The following is a 20648-nucleotide window of genomic DNA, read 5'->3' on the forward strand; positions in this document are numbered from 1 at the left end:
CTGAAACTGACTGATATGTCTTATTACTGTAGGTTGTTCAGGTCAGCGTGTTCTCTTGAGGGCCACATGATGAGCATGGTGTCAGACGCTGTAAATGAGTAACACCGGGTCACAGAATAAACTAAGTCACCTTATTCTCTGTCGTATCAGATGGCTGCTACATCAAAGTCATCACGTAGCACTGCACCAAACGCCGACCTCGACCTGGTGTTTATAGATACTCCTTAATTTATTCAACCCTTCTTTTTTTGTCTGTAATTGCAACTTTTATATCCCCTGCTGTAGCTTTAGTTATTAGTTAACTCACACTAGTGGGATTATTTTCTCCAGTGTGCAATACTGATGGTAATTTCCCTGCTCTTGTCATGACATACCTACAAGGAAAACTATACTACTAAGTCAGCAGCTGCAGAGTGTGTTCCTAACAGGACCGCTGGAATCAGGACAAACAGCTGTTTCCACCTTTCTTCAATACTGGCTCAAATATATCACTTTGTCAGGATTTGACGGGGGGGAACGCTTGGCAGAAACATCCTCAACTAAATGGAAGACTGCCCACACCGCCTGTAAATCCACATGGAGATGGACAAACACTAAAACTGTCACACGAATACGCTGGAGAAATACAAAATATACTGCAAGTGTGGTAGTTGTATGCCTGACTCTAGTAATCCGAGACACGGTGACCTCACTGCTCTCAACTGCATGGCCTATATCTGCAGACAGATTCTCAGCACGGGCTGTTTGCAGCTTTTAAACATACTCACAGTTTAATGCAGTTTTACTTAACAATTAAATCCTAATTTAAAATAAGATTCAACAAGAATATGGAATAATTTGGAAAAGCACCTGAAGCCTAAGGTTAGTTTATATGTTGCTCACGTCCTGCTTCGTCTGTCTCTGTAAGTTAAATTGCAGGATGCTTTTACAGGACAAATGTCACTTGTGCATATTGAATGACTACTGATTTTTGTGTGGATCTTGCAGAAACATGCCAGCACCAACCAGATTCCTGCCCTTTGTCCTTTTTCACTTCCCCCATCCTCTGTGCTGACTAAAGTTGCACAATGTTCTTAGAAACAGATAATACACCTCTGTATAATACACTTAACGCTATGATGAAAGGCTCAATTTACAAGGTTGATTCATGCACTTTCTCCAGGCCTATCAAATCTTAACCAGCCTTAATAAAGATGCAACTTTCCCCTACCCCCCACCCTGCGCACCATTCCCCTGCAGGAGTTTGTCAAACTGCCAGTTGCTACCAAACATTTTGTAATGAAAAAAGTTGGAGAAAAAGTGTAGGCATCAGCAGTCCACGGCTGGGACTGAACTTTGTCCTCCTTCCTGATAGCAAAACAACAAGCAGAGTATAAAAGGGGGGAGCAGCGGGGGCAGAGGCTTGTTTTTGTTCCTGGAGTTGCAGGAGCGGAGAACTGAGCAGAGGGAAGGAAACTTTTTAACCAAACGGTATGTGAAGGAATTAATTTGATTTGATCCAGTTTCTCAAAATGCAGTAATTAATGTGACATATACATCTATTTGTAAATGGACACAAGCAAAAACTTAGAACCGAGGGGTATTTCGCAATTCAGTGTGTCTGAGCTAGTCCGTGACGCAGATTTGCTTGCACCAGTCATGAAACAGTTGTTTACTCTATTTAATGTTGCCTCCTGTCATGCATGAGGTAAAACATTGCAGAAATATTTAGACTTCCTGTCGCACTAGATTTTGTTTTATTGTGTTTATCAATGTCTAGATTTGTATAGAAACAACCCAGATTTGCAATCCTCTAATAAACTACTTTGTTAACTCTACTACATGCACTGTTTTCTTATTTAACCCTGTCCAGTCAGAACTTGAGGGAAACCAGGAACAGGATTCTTAGGTTGATTTGGAGAATATAAAAAGGATAACCCTCCACTTGTGTTTTGCACCATACTAGCATTCTTGTCTGCTGAGCTTGACCAATATGTCCTCCTTCTTTCTCCTCTCACCCTCCTCCTTTCCCCCAATACTTCTCCCTCCTCCTCACCAAACCCCCCCCTTCTCCTCAGTGCTCAGCTGACTTGGAGCAGTGAGGAGGCGCCACCATGATGTGGGTGAGCCTCAGCCTGCTCCTCTCTCTCTGCCTGCTCCATGGGGGCGGAGCAGAGAGTGACGGAGGCGGGCCTCGCTGTCAGCCGCCGTCATCGTGGAAGATAGGGGAGGTGGAGCCGATGAAGGAAAGGATGGGCAAGGTGACAGTGGTGGCCCTTCTTCAGGCAAGCTGACTGTTCTGCTTGGTGCAGGCTTCCAGGTATTTATTGGGCCATCACGTGTTCAGTCAGTTTTAACTCTGCTCCTTTGTTCATTCAAGATCAAGCTTGACGTGATGTTGCACCCTAGGAGTCCTACATCTGTGGGAAAGCATTTCATTCTCCCTGCTTGGTCAATCAGAAAGTGTTTCAGAAACGCATCAGATGAAATATAGGGTCTGTTACATTTGATCCGATTGGCTCGTTATTTGTCAGCAAGGTGTGGCAAACACAGATTCATCCCTCTGAAGGCAACTCTCACAAAGTTCACTTGAAGAAGTGCAACCTCTTCTTATATATTGGTAAAGCATTATCTCAGAGACTTTTTTAAAAACTCCTGGTCTGTGATTGCTCTTCTCTGAACAGATTGGACGGCCTGCGCCTGAAGCTGGAGAGTCAGGGCCTGAGGGATGTGACCTACATGGTCATTAACCACCAGGAGGAGCGGGCACAGCGCCTGCACACCTTGCTGGCCCAGAGACTGTCAGAGAACATCATCCTGTACAAACAGGAGGCGCAACAGCCGGATGTCTGGCAGACGCTGGGGGGAGGGAAAGACGACTTCCTCATCTACGACCGGTGTGTTACCTGTAGTGGATAGTTCTCTTCATTCATTTGAACCTTTATAATCTCCATAGATATTCAACCTCCCCATGTTTTCCTATCATCTCGCCATCAGGTGTGGCCGTCTCACCCACCACATTTCCCTCCCATACTCCATCATTGGACAAGGTCATGTGGAGAGTGGGATCAAGGATACCTACTGCAAACGCATGTGTGGGGACTGCACACATGAGGTAGATCATAACTGCATCAATATACACCGATTTAAACAGTGTCATCAGATAAGGTGTTTTTACACATTAACTCAAACATGGACTCTGCATAACCTCTCCCCTCTCTATGTTTTTACAGAGCGCTGAGATCCCAGAAGAGTGCAAAGAGAAACCAGATGTACAGCCTGATGCAGGTGCTGCCCCAGCTGTAGAGGAAGGTACAGGACATGGTAACGGGCACGGTCACCATCATGGACACCACCATGGTCATGACCATGCCCGCCATGGGGATAATCATGGGTTTCACCCCCGTGGCTTCGGCCATGGAGATGGTCACCACCAAGGTCAACACCATGGAAATCATGATAACCATGACCATGGACAAAGCCAAACTCAACAAGATCTTAGTCCCCAGGGGCAAGAGCAGAATGGTCAGGTGTTTCAAAGGCAGCAACATGCAGAGTTAGGCCAGATGCAGCAAGCAGTGCATATACACCAGGTACCACAAGAGGCCCATGGAGCCCATGTGAGGCCCTGAGTGCCAAAGAAGTTGAGTTGAAAATCAAAGCACAGCTGACAGGGGACAGCAGGCTCTGACAACGAAGCCTTTCCTAAGGTCAGCTGATGCTGACACTGACGCAGGCTGTTTGAGGAAGCAGGGAGCGAGGAGCCCGTCGGTCTCTGACACTGTGATGAGGCGCTGCCCGCCTCCTGACAGTGACACGGACTGACAGGCGATGCTTCCAATAATGTTAGGGAGACCTGACAGTGACGCTCGCCTCATGCTGACTGACATCAGCCTCAGCCAGCCCAGTGACCCTGACCCCCAGGTGTAGTGAGCTGAGGATGAGAGCAGCACTAAGCTGACTCTGATATCAGCCTCATATTGACATCTGCTAACAACACCCTGGTCAGGTGCATTTTTTACCAACAAGTATTACCCTGGGAAAAGGCGGGGCCGTCCCTGACAGCATGTTTGATAGATGAACAAAAGGTGTCCAACATCCTAATGAAAGCACCCGCCTTAAAGCATGTGGTGTGTTTCACTCTTCTCAGCATGTCTGTCAGTGTGTCGTTCCCACTTTTTCTCGGGAGTAAACGTGGTTATCATATTTGTAAATTGCCTTTTCCATTTCTCTCTCCATCCTTTATGAAACCAGACGCAGAAACTACGCTCTAGTGGCGTCTGTATGAAATCCGGCAGGAGAGAGAGGAGAGGGTAGTTAGAGAACATGATAAGCACTCAAAATATTTTATGATTAAGTATGAGAGGATGTTTGAAGAAATTTGATAGACTCTGCAAACACAACAAAAATGTATGATTAAGAGGGACTAAGAGAAGATGTTATCACAGTAACATCATATTATGAGAATTATTTAGTTGTGGGGGGGAACCTGAAAGCACAAAACATGTTAAATCAAACCTAAAAAACTTCACATCAGCGACATGTTTATCTGAAGGGCCTGATATCACTGTTTTTTTGAGCACATAGAATTGCAGGAACCACTTATTTTTGTTTCGCAAAATCCACACACTTGATTACACAAGTGTATCTCTTTTTAGCTTTCAACGTGCACATTTTTAAATTTAAAAACATTTAAAAACATTTTGTTGTTTTTTATTTTTGCATTTACTAGACATGTAGGCTGCAAATTGTTCATTTATACAAGGCTTGTTTAACAAAATAAAAAAATAAAATGCTCTATTGTTTGAGAAAAAGACAGAAAGAAAAAGAGAGTGAGGCGATGAATGAATGTTGGAATACACTCTGTGCTTAATGACGGTTTCTGTGGGAAGGTCACAATCACCCTGAAAACCTGATGCCTGCACAGAGAACTGTATTGTGTTAATGTCGTCACAAATGCAAATGAAAATGGAATAAAGATGGTTGAGTTACAGCTTGGGTTTATGTATGTTTTCTTGCCTAAGTTAAAACAACAGTTGACAGTGGTTAGTGTATTTAAGAAGTGTTAGAAAACCTGTGGGCAGTTGCCATGTCTGGGGGGAGTTGATGTTGGTGGGATATGGCAACTGTCCTACATGTGCCTGAGAAGTTAGAATCAAACAAAGCACGGGCATCATGCTACCCCGATAACATACCAGTCATTCAGAGCTGATGTCTCTATGCCCCTTATTGTGTTGTGTTTATGATACCGGGTTTTTTCTTTGAATATATAAAAGATTTATGTGAAGGGTGCAGTTCTAGCTCTTGTTATTAGTCAGCAGGTGGCGCTGAAGGTCTACAAATAAAAACCAGCACCACACTCTCAGCTTTTGAATAAACTGTCCTCCTTACTCACCCTTTGCAGGATTAACACAGACTTTGACACCTCCACTAAAATGAAAAACCTCTTCAGCTCAGAGAAGTTTCATTCTGGTGAATTCCTGCAGAATTTTGAATAATCATGTGTTGTAGCATCTTTCTCCATTTCTTTTTGTACAAAATAATGAATCCAGTGGTTTTTACTACCCTGATTTTGCATGTACATGAGTAATTCAACTTGTGCGTCATTTGGAAGCTTTGCAGGGGCTGAAAGTGGGGGCAGCACAGTGGTTGCTTCCCAGCTAGAAGATTCTTGGTTTGCATGTTCTCCCTGAGTCTCTGTGCTCCAGCTGCCTCCCACAGTCCAAAGACATGCAGACTGGGGTTAGGTTGATTGGAGAAATTGACAGGAGGTGTGAATGGGTGTATGGATGGATGAAAGTAGGTTTCCATCACGTGAGTGAGACTACTTAAAATTCAAAAATGTCCATCCCATTTAGTCAATTACGGTTTTGCATTTTTGATTCCTCAACTACAGAGGTTGTTTATGAAACATACACACTCTTACACCCTCTTAAGAGGTCTGTCCCCTGATAAGCTGTATGACAACTGGCTATTTTAAAGTGATGTCTCTCACTGTATGTCTATATATATATAAATATATACAGTATATATATAAAGACACGTGCACAGACATTTTGGGGGGCAGGTGCTCAAACCAAAAAAAGGGCACCCATCGCCAAAATTGTTTATGAAATTAAAAATAATAATAAATAAATAAATAAAAACACAGTAGGATATTTTCAACTTATATATTTATTTTTGTCAACAAACTAACTCAAATTATCAATTTGAATAAATAAATGAATAACAGGCAAAAACAGACAAAACAAGTCAATATTGAATAACCAAATAATATGTTGATGTTAGGGTTAGTGATGTGATGGTCTCCTCTGGACCAGGTAGGGTTACTGATTCTCCCTCATCTGTTTTACAAGTTGATGGCCTGATCCAAGATAAAAGAGAGCTGCTACCCTGAGCTGCTTGCTGCAGTTCCCTCTCCTTCTTTTGGAGTCTCTCTTTTCTTGGCATTTTGCTGCAAATTTTGTAAATGAGATAAATCAATGTTGTGCATAATTATCAAGATTGATTTACATAATCTCTATAAAGCTGACAACACACACAGTACACACACATATTTTTTTACTGACAGAGTTGAAGCATTAGCAGCATTACACTAGTAATATACCACAATATACCTCACCAGACTGTCATGTAGCTCAACTTAAGACCTACCTTTCATTTTAATAATTACGATTTTAAATGAAACAAAACTAGTGAACCTTAATTTGTAGAACAGTAAAACTGCCTTTAAATTATCTGCCTGCCTGCCTGCCTGCCTGCCTGTCTGTCTGTCTGTCTGTCTGTCTGTCTGTCTGTCTGTCTGTCTGTCTGTCTTTCTGTCTGTCTGTCTGTCTGTCTGTCTGTCTGTCTGTCTGTCTGTATCTCTCTCCCTCTCTCTCTTCATTAAACATGACAAACGTCAGTAAAAAGCTGGACAAGGCTTTGAAATCACAGAGTTTTTGTTTATTTTTTAGGAAACTTGCGATGTTATGTTTTCAGCGGCGCTAATGTTGTGGTTCATTTATCACCAAACAACGTCGGGGAATTGCACAAACACCGTCATTACCTGTTTGTCTGATCCTGCGGGCATTGTTGTGCAAGTTCACACCTCTCATGAACTAGATCATAGTTCAGTTCATGTCATAGTTTTAAGGTGGAAGGTGAGAATGAAAGACTTAACTTGTTAAAGAAACCCTTATCCATCACTACCCCTTGCCTTTACTGTCGGAATCTTTATCAGACAGTGTGTAAAATCCCTCTCTGCTTTCTCTTGCCATCTGTATATGAGACCGAGAGCTGTTGTGTTGCAGGTAGGGCCTGCCCCTTTAAGGAAAGTTTGTAGTGCGACGTAGTGCACCAGGGTATTGTGGGAAAAGACGCTAAAAGTGTGTTTATATAACGAGAAGTGACGGACTACCTAGAGGAGATGCGAGTGTTTCTCCTGCTGTATATCCGAGAAATAAAGTGGCCGCATTCCAAGTAAAGAAACATCTCCTCCTCCTTATTCACGGAGCGGTCCGGACGGCTGGTTACCGGGCAGACAGCGAGCCAAGATAACCAGTGACAGGGGCGGATCCTGGTACAGGCGTCATAGGAGACGTGACACATGCAATGTAAAACAATACATTAACATCACACCATCATCCTCTAAACCCGGGGACGCACCTGAGGTAGAAGCGCTGCGAAAAGCGTCCGCCTCCTTTCCGCGCCCATGTTAAATACTTTGGCTGTTCGCACCAGCAGCATAGTGACGGGAGGGAAGAACCGGGAAGCGCCGCGGCCACACAGACAAGCACATAATCTCCTGTGGGGGGGTGGCGGCTACGGGCTTGCGTCACCTGTTAAGACCAGCATCATTTACCCCTGAACCAGCGCAGAGAAATGATGATGATGATGAAAAATTAAATATAAAAAAAATATATAAAATTGAATATGTATATTTTTTAATTAAATTAAAAAAAAAATGCGTCCTGCGCAGAGGCCTACTGCGCACTTCCTGCTCAGAAGTCCAATGCGCACATCCTGCGCAGAAGCGAACTGTGCAGGAATTGCGCGCGCAGTTTTTTTTTCTTTAATTCCATTTTTTACTGTTTTTATATTTCATTCATTTAAATTTACATAGTGTAATATATTAAGCAATTAATAGGAGAAATCCTGTCAATTTTAAGAGTTCAGTATATCGCCAGTGCGAAGATGAGAACGAGTGGAATTCGTACCCAGGTCTCTGGTATGGAGAGCCAACACCTTGCCAACTAGGCCACACAGCCTGATGATTGTCACAAGGAATTAGGCAGAATAATAATATTGACAAATTATCACTGAAACTTCAAAGAAAATATTTTCTACTTTACAACATATATTTGACAACCTTACTTAAAAGTTACCTTTATATTTTTGGCTTTTAGATACTGGATGATTTAACATACTTTAAAAAAACCTATTGTTAGAGAATAACCCAGTACTTTTCCAACCTTGTCTTCAGACCTTACAAGAATCACAGTCTGCTGTGATGTCCTGAGGCTGCCCCCTGCTGGCTGCTGGGTTCCTGTGCTGCTCTAGCTTGGTTTGTGCAGCTTGTGATTAACCAAAGTTGTCCATAAAAGAAAATCTTTAATATCCTTCAAGGGCAATTTGATGTACAACCAGCAATCATCAATTGATGACAGAGAGAGTAATTTCTATTCTTAAATATTGATGAAGGAAGAAAAAATTGGGCTCAAGCAGAAGGGCACTTTTCTCATCCAGGGCAAAAGGGCCAGTGCTCGAGCACCACTAGGGGTCTATCTGTGCACGTGCCTGTATATATATATATATATATATCTATATATATATATATGTATATCCAGTATTAAGTTTTTTGTCTCTGTTTATTTTCTGGAATGTGTGCACTGGTGTTGACTACTACTGCAAGATATAGTAGTGAAATGGACAGAGATAATAAAGATAATCCATTCATTCATCCATCCATCCATCCATCCATCCATCCATCCATCCATCCATCTATCACGCCATCCATATGATGGTTTTCATTCTATTTAAATAAAAACCATCCATTTGGTTAGTTTGTGTTTTTATGTGATATTAAGAATGGCCTTGGATGTATGCAGCACTAAATGTGCCTTTTTGAGTGTTAAAACCTCATGTTTTAACACTCACATCATGAAGTCAACATCCAGCTCAGAACCTGTGAAATTGTGTCCAGGACCTAAAGTGTAACACCCTGGGCTTGGTGTCATGAATCTGAATCGCCTGTCAGACTGTGTGTCTGAAAAGGTCAACAAGCAACCGGAGGTAATAAATGAGAGCGAGGCGGGCTGCGCGTGTGGGCGTAATTGGGCTGAAGATCCAATACAGGGGAACAGTGACTTATGGGTAATTACCTGCAATGTCCTGAGACGAAGAGCTGTGAGTGGCTGTCTCTCTGATTCAATCAGCCCCACACAGAGCAGCGCAGTACACAGCCTCTGTCTTAATTGTCCGATATGCTTTCCCCCTGATGCACAACTGTTTCTGCAGCCGCTTCCTCTCCACTTACCCTGGCAGCGAGAGAGAGAGAGAGAGAGAGAGAGAGAGAGAGAGAGAGAGAGAGAGAGAGAGAGAGAGAGAGAGAGAGAGAGAGAGAGAGAGAGAGAATCACACACTTGTGAACTAATTCACACACACACAAAGTTCCTCTGTGTTGCTGTCAAGCAAGTACGCATTCTTCACTTTGCAACAAGCACACATCCTCTCTAAGACACACACACACACACACACAAACACAACCATTTGCATTCGAACTCTCAGAACACAGTAGCCTGTACATATTCTTCATTACCATCCATTTCCGTCCCTGAGTGCTGATCTGAACTGACCTTTACTGTGCAGCTTGTTTCTCGTGTGCTCTTAATGGCAGTGGGTTTCATCTGGTGGACGGAGTTGGGCAAAATACATATTTAAATTGAATCCATGTTAGAATGCTACTCTGAATTATTATACTGTTGACCTGGTGAAACATAAGTACGTCCCCTAAAGGAGGTTTCTTTCACCCCTGTTCGTTTGAGTGTTTGATTCCCCCCCGAAACTTGGTGGAAGCATGTGGTGTGGTTCAGGGAAGAACCCATTACATTTTGGAGTGGATCCAGATCTTCACCAATCTTCTGATGGTGATGGAGCTGATTTCGACTGATGTGTGAAACTTGGTGAAACTTGATTGAATTTAAAGGGCAGTGGTACCTCCCCCACATTAGAGATTTTGATTGGTTAAGTAAATACAAACGAGTGGAGCGCAAACCTCTGCCAAGGCCCTACAGTCCCCTTGAATTCTATCACGCCGCACCAAATGACACTCATTCATAGAAACCAGTCAACTAAATGTTTCTGATTTCTTACATAGAGATTCAGCAATTATTCTGTGGGAAAAATTTGGAAATGTTGAAAAACACCCATTCTAGAAATAAAACGCCCCCTGATCTGGATCTGAACCAAAATTGGATTGTTCTACCTCGGCTCACTTTGCATCCTTCAACAAAGGAACAAGAAAATCCCATTGGTTGTTTTTAACTTTTGGAAGGAACCAACCAACACAAGACAAACAGACAGGGGTGAAAAAGTAACCTAATTGGCAGAGGTAACCCTCCTCTTTTTCCCACATAAGCAGAATAATATTGTTGGTATATATAACTTAATGTGAGAGTATAGTTATTTTGTTTGGAAACTACAACTTTTAAAAACAGGTTTGACTCTTAGAAACATCTAATGACAAAGGAATAATGCACACGATAATGAGAGTTGCAGTATGTACATTTATTGAGTTACTTGTTGAGAGCTTATTGTTCACACATACAACACTAGAAAGGCTCAACTGGTAAGAGAACAATATCAAATCATCAATGCTCAACACTCGGCCTCGAGTAAAACAACAGCGAACAGGCAAGGACAGCGGCTCCAAGGTCAGGAGGGCAAGAAAATAAAGTGTGGAGTCATTATCAATTAGTCAGGCCAATGCTTACACACGATGTTTACACACTGGAGATCGCAATGCAGCTGTTTCAAATTCTGACATGCGGAATAATTCTGGTGCAGTGAGCCTGACAGAGAATAACAACACACATGTGATTCATGCTGCCCCCGTCCATTACAGGTAGTAGGGTGATGTGAGGGCTCTGAGCAATCAAATATATAACACACAAACAGAATTAAAGGGTCGAAGCCACTGAACTTATTCATGAAAAAAACAAAACAAGTCTATATACTACAGAACTCAAGTCGAGAATCCAACTGTTTCCCCAACAAGCTGAAACATATCTGGCACGAGTCGCTTTTAGTTTGACAAAAGAGTAAAAACCAGCATAGACTCCCGCTCTCTTGATCATTCCCAGGCTTAGCACGGCGACAAAAGCCCCCCCCTCAACTGACACACACACAAAAAAAAAAAATTCAGAACAAATCATTATAAAACACTTCAGCTCCATTTAAATGCACTTTTATCAGGAAAAGGCTGAAATCACATAGCGGGAGACGTGTGACGAGGGTAGAGTTACAGTAGAACTAGTTTCTCTCAAAGACTATCTGCTCTATCATCGATCCATAAATCTTTTAGCAAACATTAAATACTCCATTACAGTACATCATCCTAACAATCTGGTAGTGTAAAATATGTCCTATGAACATAAACTCTGTTGAACAAAACTAAACTCTATTGATACTGAAGGGTCCTCAAAGTCAGATTATTGTGCTGAATGAAACAAAATATATATATATATATAGAACGCTGGTTGTAATAACATGTAATTCATAGACAGGATTTTGTCCGATATAGAAAATCTGAATACTATTTAAAAAAATTCAGACATATACTGTATTTGTACAAAGTGCTTGCTCTAAAGTCTGTTGTAACATTTAAAAGCTCGTAATAACCATCGCAACCTTTTACACTACATTAAGAATTAGCTCATTGTGAACTGGTAATGGCAAAAACAGGAAAAAAAAAGGCTGACACAATGCAGTAAACACCTGTAATAGAAAGCACCACCACTCCTCTTTACTTTTTTCCCTTTTTTTTTTTCAAACAAATTTTCCTCATTATCATAATTGCATCACTTGTTCCAGTTTGCACACATTCACATCACCACGGTACGTTTGGAAAAAGAAAAATTGAATCTTAGCAGTGCTTTTTCCATTGTCTGATTTTCCTTCATATAAACAGAGAGCCTTCTGGGGATCTTTGGTTGGGAATGGTGGGAGTCGGTTGGTGGGGAAAGAAACTGTGAGATTGTTGCTGTAACACATTTCCAGAAATCAGTATCATCCATTTGACAGGTTTTCATCGCCTCAGCATTTAACGTGTTGAATGAAACCCTCCCACCACAGTAAGGCTTTATGCAGGAAAAAGGTCATGTACCGAGCAGCAATATGTTGTGATTAGTAACATTAATGACATTTAAAAAAATATATACTTGTAATTTTACAGCACTAGTAAATATATTAAGACATTTCTGCAACAGCATTGACCTGCTGGTATCATTAGCACTAATGGCAGCAACAACAGAACACTGAGCTCTTAAAAAAAAAAAAAAATAGAGAAATAGAGAAATGGCACATGTTTATTATATTCACATTTCTTTTATAAATTGTCATTCTAAGGCTCTTGCTTTGTCTCTCTTCATTATGGGATTGTCTGATACAAAATAGACTGTTCCTTAGTGAGTCAGTGGCCTGCTTATCTCAAGGATAATTCCAAGCCAGGATATGTTGTCCCTTTCTCTGCGACGTATGTTTTGTGTTTAATGAGATGTTTTCATCCCTGACTCATTCGCAAATGAAAGTTTATTGTGTCACATCCCATAATGCATACGATCCAACCTTTACTTATGTAGCTTATTGTGTAGAGTGTGCTATGCTGCTGTTTGCCACAGGCATATTGTCAATTTCTTTAATTCAAAGAATGAAAAAATACAAAGCCATATAAAGCCTATTTTGCCATTATAATCACACATTCTAGATGAACCAAGGGCACGCTCAGTGACTAGGAGACAATTCTGCCAAAATAATATCCTAACATTTTATTCTAAGATTATCATAAGGTTAAGATAACTATAAATCCATTTATAAGCCAAATTGAATTGACTTATTTTCACCATCCAACCCGAGCCTGGATCTCTGCCCTTTTGGCCCTGATCAGCATTTTTGTTTGGAAACTGTGGTCAGTTTTACAAGCGCAATCAGAAACATGCAAATTACAGTTGACTTGCCTCAGAAAATCAACATCCTCACAACTATTTTCTTAGACAATTTCCAGATCATAATGTTATTGGCTATGTCAGGAAGGCAAAATTAAATCGGTAAATTAAGGCAAATATTTATCATGCAACTGTTTGTGTGTGTGAGTGTGTGTGTGTGTGTGTGTGTGCATGCGCAGGCCTTTTTGTAGTCAATCTATGCAGAGAGGCTTCACCTCCATAGCGGTACATATACTGAATATATTGAAGCAATGCATAAATACACAAATCCCAATGACATATGCCTACCGCAGACCATGCATAAGGCGAGCCAATAACACTATCATAGCGCAGGTAAGTATAAAATGTTAGCTAATTACAGCTATTACGTACTTTCACAGTCTCTCAACTTGCTCCAGTTGCTGTCCCTGCAATAACGATGCAACATGAGAAGAATAAATCTCTTGAGTTGAAAGCTTGCACTTTAAAGTGATGGATTGTGAGTGCGTGAGTGGCTGCATGAAAAAGATTCTTGGCCTCATGTTGCTGCATGCGTAAAATGAGTTGTTTATTTTTCTCCCATCCGCCTGGTGTTCCCTTGTGGAAAATAACATGCCCTTGGGCAAGGCACTTGGTGGTAGTATGGCACTATTTGTACTGAGCATCTCCGAGATGAGACTGAATCTGAGTAGACCATTCCACACACTATAAGAAGTGTTGATGAGTGCTGTAAGGGATGTATGCTCCCAGTGCAGCGTGCATTTCAAAATAAAATGAAAACATATAAACTCCAAGTTTTCATTTCCCTTTTATTTGTCACCTCACCTGCTAATAGACTTCCAATAATGCCTTTCAACACCTCCCAAGGACGGAGAGCAGTGTAATTAATATGTTACGTCCTTCACCTGAACTAAATTTTTGTTGTCGTGAACGCATCTGAACGAAAAGAGTATGGACCCAATCCCGTGGACAATCCTCCGGAGTTCATGTCTGAAAACGGCTTATGTTTTTTCAGAGCAAAGTTGACATCAGATTGGCAATATATTCACTAAAATGTGACCAGCATACTATGAACAAAGCGAAGCCAAGAATAGAAAGTAAAACTGCTTAGTTCTGGCTGGAACTGTATTTAGGGGCTGATTCTTCCTATATCTTTTTGTATAAAAATATATATATATCTAGCGAAGTGCTTATAAGATGACATGATGAAATAAGAAATTTAAGAATACAAAATAAGCCATGATCTGAGCGGCAAACATCTCCACCAGCGAGAGGTGTCAAGGACAGCAAAGACTACTTCATGGTGTTCGGGGTGGGGGGGGGTGAAACGCATGACAAGAGTGTGCTTCTCTTCGTCAATCATACACTGACAAGTCTCTGCAAGATTAAGACTTCTGTATTGTCATTGCTCCAAACACAATTAGCCAGAGGATGCAATGAGACTGGAGCGAAGTTAGCAGTGAGCTAATGCTTTTTTGGGGACGACGACGACGACGACTCATTACAGCCACAGTCTAGGGCTGTTATGTGTCTGTCAATTGCATTTTTTATTCTAACACGTACGTTCGGTCAACTCCATATCACATTAACTGACGAGGCAGAGTCAGAAACTACTAGCTCATGACGCCCTTTCAGCAACCCTCTGAAAACAAACACCTTTAAAGGCTCATCGCACTGTGTGCTACAGGTTTTTTGGTTTCCAGCAATAATTAGGTAGAAACAGGCTTTTGTGAATATGGGGGGCTTCCTAGTTAATCAACCTTGCAATCTATAGGTCCAATGGCAGGGTCATTTCATGGTGAGAGGCTCCCCAGCAGGTCTGGGGTGATATACCCTACAGGCATAGCAGGTAGGGCCTTGAGGGGGTACTGTGGCAGGCAGGGAGGGGGACACTGACGGGGAGGTTGGTTGAGGAGCAGACTGTGCTGAGTGTCCACCTCCTGCACCACTGTGTAGTCTGAAACAGGAGCACTGAACTGGGACTGGGGAGATTCAGGAACAATGTAAGATGATTGGTTTTCATCCACTTTGGTCTCCACTGGCTGCAGGGGTATGGTTTGGTACCCCTCACCAGACATAGGGGAGCCAGGGGGTGTGCTGATTTGCCGGGTGGTGCTCTCTGCGGTGTAGCCGCTTCCCTCGGAATCCACGACCAGCAGCTGAAACTGCAGCTCTTTTTGCTTCTTCTTCGCGGTCCCCTCGTTGTCTTCGCTCTCTTTTCCTTTATTCTGTGTTTCATCCTCAGTGGCTGAGGCGCTCTCCTGGATCCGGAGTTGCTGGCCAGGAGACAGCACCACGCCTCCAGAGGGCATGACGTTGCTGACCTGGGCGTAGAAGTCTGTGTTGACCCAAGTCTGGGGACCTGCGGTTTGGGTTTGGACGAGGTTCCTATCTGAGGTTGAAAATCCTTCTTCCACAGCGAGGGAGGCTTCTCCGTCTTCGGGTTGGCCTGGCAGCAGGGTGGCCGTCATCATTAGGGTGTCATGGTCGAAAACATCTGGGTCGTAACAGCTGGCCCTTCCTGAGTCATCATCAGGGAAGCTGACGCAGAGGGAAAGAGAAAAGGGGATTGAATTCATATAGCATAGATATTGGTTAGCATGAAAACACAGCCTTCACGTAAGAGCCTGTGCAGTACCCAATGGCATTGGAGCATCCAGTGTTCATGTGGTGGCTGGCGTGTTGGGGCAGGCCAAGGAGCCTCTGGGTATCTGAGCTCTGGTTGTCCTCCTTCTCCCCAGCGTCCGCATCCTCAGCATCCACCTCGATGAACTCAACCCACGGCTCGTCTTGGTAGAAATCTGGTGCAAAGGTGGACAGGCCGCCCATACCTCCACCACTCAGGATCATATTTAGGTCGTCCAGCTTCCCCTTCTGCAAATGCACAAATTTGTACAACAATATTAAGCGTGTGTGGCGATCAGGCAGTGAAAATAAACAGGACTTTTAGTTTTCGCTGCACAGTTTCAGCTGTAAATCATTGTGTTTCCATCTTTGTCTGATTACGAAATAGCAGATTTTTCATTTCATTATTCACATAAGCACTTCTTTGTTCTGAGGTCCAGGGCTGGCTTATAAATGCATCCCACAGCCAATAATACACCCACAGCACAATCCTGAACCAAGACCCTTATTTTTCCCTCAGTCGTTCTCCTGTCCTTGTTGGCTTAAAAAAACAAACAAAAAAACCCAAAGTGGTTGCCTTTAAAATTGTTTACAGATATTTGTTTTTCTTTCTATTTCATTGTTGACGAGCAGCGGTTGGAGGAGGGATGATGGGTGTGGGTGGGATGATTGCGTGGCCTAATGTTCCACATGGATGTCTAGGGTTGTCTGTTTTTAATCATATTAAATTGGAAAGGGACTCAAAAAACAGTGGTTACACAACCCCTTCTGAAAAAGCAAATTCCTCATGTAAACTGCTGTGAATTATTGATGGTTATAATTTAACCCTTTAAGCACATACAGTACAAGAAAAAACATGATATTTTACAGCAGAAAAACTAAGCTGACGGATAAATCAAATCACATACATGGCCTCTATTGCATATTCCCAACTACAACTTCTTCTCAAACAGCCGTTATTATTTTGTTCATCTAAATAAAAGGCCAGGCAGAATAACAGAGGAGAAATGAATGTACCTTCAACAGCTCTGGATCGATGCCTTTAATTTTTGGTGCAGGAACTGGTGGCAACAGAATCATCATGAATCTGTAGAGGCAGCAAGAGGAGGACATGATGAAGATGATCTGTTTTAAGTATTTGTCAGTGTGTGTGTGTGTGTGTGTGTGTGTGTGTGTGTGCGTGTGTGTATGGCAAAGAATGAGGCCCTGCTGAGAAGTGTGCTGCAAAATCTGCTGCAGATTTAGCAAACACACGCATGTTGTCGCTGCCATCATGCTTCAGCAGGTCCAGTGTGTTTCTGACAGTGTAGGTTGGTTGGATAGAAGAGAGCGAGAGACTATAACTGTTCCTACCTGTACTGCTGAGAGACGACAATCAGCAAGAGGAGTATGAGGAAGCCCACAATCACGAAAACAAGTACAACTGTGAGCGGGAACGTACTCTCTGGGGAAAGAGCATAAAACAGATTCCAGCATCACAACCACACAGTTCCAAGTGGATGCAAAGTGCCTGAACCCAAATAGGCACGGACCAATCAGATTGAATGTTCCACCCTTGAACCAAGGTGACTTTACCTCCGCTGAGAATATCATCCACGTGAATGAAGATGGAGTCACTGAAATCTCCAAACTTAGTGAAGGCCTGCATCCTGCAGTGGATGTGCACTTCATACTCTTTGCCTATGTGCAGACCGTAGAGTGCCTGCTGAGTGTGCCGCTGAATCGCCAGCTGCAATACAGAAACACACAGGAGACAATTAAAACAGAGCATAGAGAGAGAGAATAAAGGGATTTTGCAGTGTTTTAATTTATTAGAAAACATCACTGAAGACTGAAATAAGCTGTTTTGTTGTGACGTATATAACTGTGACCTTTTCGTAGGGGCAATTGTTATTTTGTCATTTCGGATACATTAGGCAGAGGACTGTTACAATGGAAGCTTCTGAAAAGTTGCCAAGGCTGCATTTGTCAGATGGTGGGCCACGCTGTAATGAATATGAGCCTGCACAAGGTCCCATGGCCTCTGACCTACAGATTCCTCCCTTCACTTCCTTCAGAGAGGCTGTGTTTTCCCAGAGGACCTTGCTCTGGCTTCCATCGCCTTGCCAACAAAGCTACACTGCATTTTAGCCATGAGACCCCGTGGGGGAGGGGGAAGGAAACACGACACTGTGCCACTATGACCTACCTACAATTTACTTTTAAGAGAGTGCATGAGTGTTTCGTTTGTGTGAGCTTGTGTGTGTGCACATATGGAAATGAAAGTTTTAAGGTTTGTGTTTAACTATGTCGGCACAAGTACTAGTGTGTGCCTGAAAGCAAAGGGAGGAGGAGAGAGAGAGAGTTTAAGAGCAAATAAAGAGTGAGCGAGCACTCACCGATTTCCAGTTTGTGGTATTTATCTCTCTGTACTCGAATTCGTACTCAAGGCGCATCCAGCCCGTCTCGACGTCTGCAGAGGGCGGGGGCTCCCAGTTGACCATGACATCATACCTTAGTCCAGAGGGACTTAAGTTCAGGAGGGTCCAGTTTAGAGACACTGGTGGGTCTGGACGTACTGCCAGGAAAAGGGTAAGAGTTCAACATGAACTTAAGGAAAACAAAAACAAGCTTTTTCACCGCCGATCACCACACACACAACTCGCCTCCTTCACCTTACTGCTGCTTGAGAGTGAGTGCCAGTCAGCTGGGCCGCTGAAAGCTTTGGGGGAATGACTGAATTGCGCCTTCGCGTCTCTTTTCAACTCGATTATAGCAGTTTGGAGATCGTTTGACCCCATAATCGTAATCACAATTAAATTTCGATTAATCGAGCAGCCCTACCACTCAACATGATAAATTCATTAATGGCTTAGAATGCACTTGACCTCAGGTGAACAAATAAAGAATTATAGTTAAACATAGATGATACTCATGCACATGGAAATTAAAAATGCTATTTGAAAAATCTAAAAAAATCTAAAGTATAATGTGTATATGAGCTTTGCTGTTTTGTCACTCTTGTACTCACTGGTGTTAGCCCGATCAGTGGAGGGTCTCAACATGTTTCGACTATTTTGAAGGTGGCATATGCAAGAAAAGCAGTGGCATCAAAATAAATAAATAAAAAGGGGTAATCTACAAATTCATGGCATTCTTTCTATTTGAGTTGATAGAGTTGATATTTGATCTGAGGTAGACGCAAGGCAAAAAAAAACATCCTTCAAAGGTGCCAACCATTTACTGGAAAGCCAAGTATTGCAAATTGCTATTTCTTTGGTTCAAATTTCAATAGCACACGATTGGAAGCAATAAAAAAAAAAAAACTCATATTGCGACCAATAAAAACAATGGCAATCTTCTAGGAGATGCCACCAGCAGCCGATGATATATTTCTCCGGACAGCCTTTGAAGCCAATGATTCAAGTGGTACTTTATTCGACGTGTATTGTTGGTTCAGTTTTGAAGACGACAACATTCAAATGTTATCTATAAAACAACACACTGACACTCAATTTGCACACAAGAACTTTACCGGGAAGCGATATCAGCAAACACATGACATTGACATGTGATAATACAGCGTCTATCATTTGCTGATTTGCTATTTGCTGCTTCCTGTAAACTTGTAGGGGGGCTCCATCATGCTAAAACATGCTTCACATTCTGTAATCCCCTGGAAATATCGTGAAGAATATCTCTAGTTCATTGGATGTATTACAAACATTAGTATATGCACAAATGTTTATTACTAACCAATATTTTCCACTGTAAAACAATCGTCCTCATCAAAAAAGGTGGTGTTTTGGCTGCGCAGCTGCAAGCAGTAGGCGGTCCAAACAACTGTGTGGTTCATGTCGAAGAAGCATTCCCTGTTTGAATAGTCATAGTGGGGACACTCTTTCCATCGCTGATCGATGAGTTGACGGCTGAAGAAGGGATAAAGTGAAGGAGGGAAAAAAGCAAAGGAAGAAATTATTATCATCTGTAGGTTTGAGCATCTGGGACACACATATATGAATTAAGTTTGACACGTGACAGAAAATAAGCCCCTTTCACACTGGAGAAAACACGTATGACCCATTGATCGGGCTTTTGTCTGGGAAATTGTACAATCAGCATTCATTCATGGGTCAAATGACTTACAAATGAATTAGATCCAAATCTTCGTTATACAATGGCATCTGAAAATAGCGCCTAACGGCAGTCGAATGCTAACAGATTGAGTCACACTACTGCTCAAGTAGCATTCACTATTTTCAAGTCAGCATTGAATTTGAAGGGACGAAAGTAAAAGATGCAAAAAGTAAAAAATGTATTTTATTACTTTTAACCAACATTTTTCTAGCATGAGACGTTGAACAGAAAGGCAAACTTATCAATTAGCACTTGAAAAGGCGTCTAAACTTTAGTTGAAGTAGGCCCAAGGTGAGTTTACTCACTCTTTCTTTAGGTAGAAGACTCGGAGAGCTCCAGGGGAGGACAGGTTCTGGAAGGTGCCTGGACTCCACCAGCAGCGGAATGTCTCCTGCTCCCTGGAGACGCACTCAGTGAAATGGGGCTCAATGGGAGCTAAAAGGCAATGAAAGACACAAAACGGTAAGGGACAGAGTAAACAACACAGATTATCAGTAAATTAATTCTGCAAAATCAAACCTCCATAACTCCATAACTCTCTTATGCTACTTTTGCTGCTAGTCACCAGACAAGCTAATAAGATCTAACTATAGCTTGTTTGTTGATTTGCTATATGATAGTTTGATTGTTCTGGGAATTTAAACCAGTGAAATTTGACTAACACATTGTAGTTTCATGCTTTTCATTCCTAGACATGATCTGATGAATAACTCGCTGTGCTAAACAGAGGCCGTCCATGACGCTAGC

At 42.2% G+C, this 20648-nt stretch overlaps 2 protein-coding genes across 7 annotated transcripts in view; one reads left to right on the forward strand and one right to left on the reverse strand.

The window, feature by feature from the left end:
• The first annotated feature begins 1338 nt into the window (after nucleotides 1-1338).
• Nucleotides 1339-4972, forward strand: selenop (selenoprotein P). Of its 5 annotated transcripts, none has more exons than XM_062381727.1 (5): nucleotides 1339-1470; nucleotides 2058-2299; nucleotides 2664-2876; nucleotides 2977-3094; nucleotides 3213-4972. In XM_062381727.1, the coding sequence occupies exons 2-5, from the start codon at nucleotides 2094-2096 to the stop codon at nucleotides 3915-3917; spliced, it is 1242 nt and encodes a 413-aa protein (XP_062237711.1). In that variant the 5' UTR covers nucleotides 1339-1470; nucleotides 2058-2093; the 3' UTR covers nucleotides 3918-4972. The 5 variants fall into 5 exon arrangements, with proteins under 5 accessions (XP_062237711.1, XP_062237713.1, XP_062237714.1 ...); XM_062381729.1 differs by having other exon boundaries at nucleotides 3213-3890; XM_062381730.1 differs by having other exon boundaries at nucleotides 3213-3866.
• A 5753-nt stretch (nucleotides 4973-10725) lies between these two features.
• The window catches only part of ghra (growth hormone receptor a), a 30255-nt gene continuing 20332 nt past the window's right edge, over nucleotides 10726-20648 (reverse strand). For both annotated transcript variants that reach the window (XM_062381734.1, XM_062381732.1), the window contains 8 exons: nucleotides 20207-20336; nucleotides 19521-19693; nucleotides 18164-18342; nucleotides 17361-17514; nucleotides 17139-17229; nucleotides 16803-16872; nucleotides 15799-16034; nucleotides 10726-15701 (listed from right to left, as the gene is read on the reverse strand). In XM_062381734.1, coding sequence (XP_062237718.1) covers nucleotides 14954-15701; nucleotides 15799-16034; nucleotides 16803-16872; nucleotides 17139-17229; nucleotides 17361-17514; nucleotides 18164-18342; nucleotides 19521-19693; nucleotides 20207-20336 — 1781 coding nt within the window. In that variant the 3' untranslated portion in view covers nucleotides 10726-14953. The remainder of the gene's footprint in view (nucleotides 15702-15798; nucleotides 16035-16802; nucleotides 16873-17138; nucleotides 17230-17360; nucleotides 17515-18163; nucleotides 18343-19520; nucleotides 19694-20206; nucleotides 20337-20648) is intronic.

The sequence above is a fragment of the Platichthys flesus genome, chromosome 3 (genome assembly GCF_949316205.1).
Source record: "Platichthys flesus chromosome 3, fPlaFle2.1, whole genome shotgun sequence".
In the NCBI taxonomy this organism is placed as follows: domain Eukaryota; kingdom Metazoa; phylum Chordata; class Actinopteri; order Pleuronectiformes; family Pleuronectidae; genus Platichthys; species Platichthys flesus.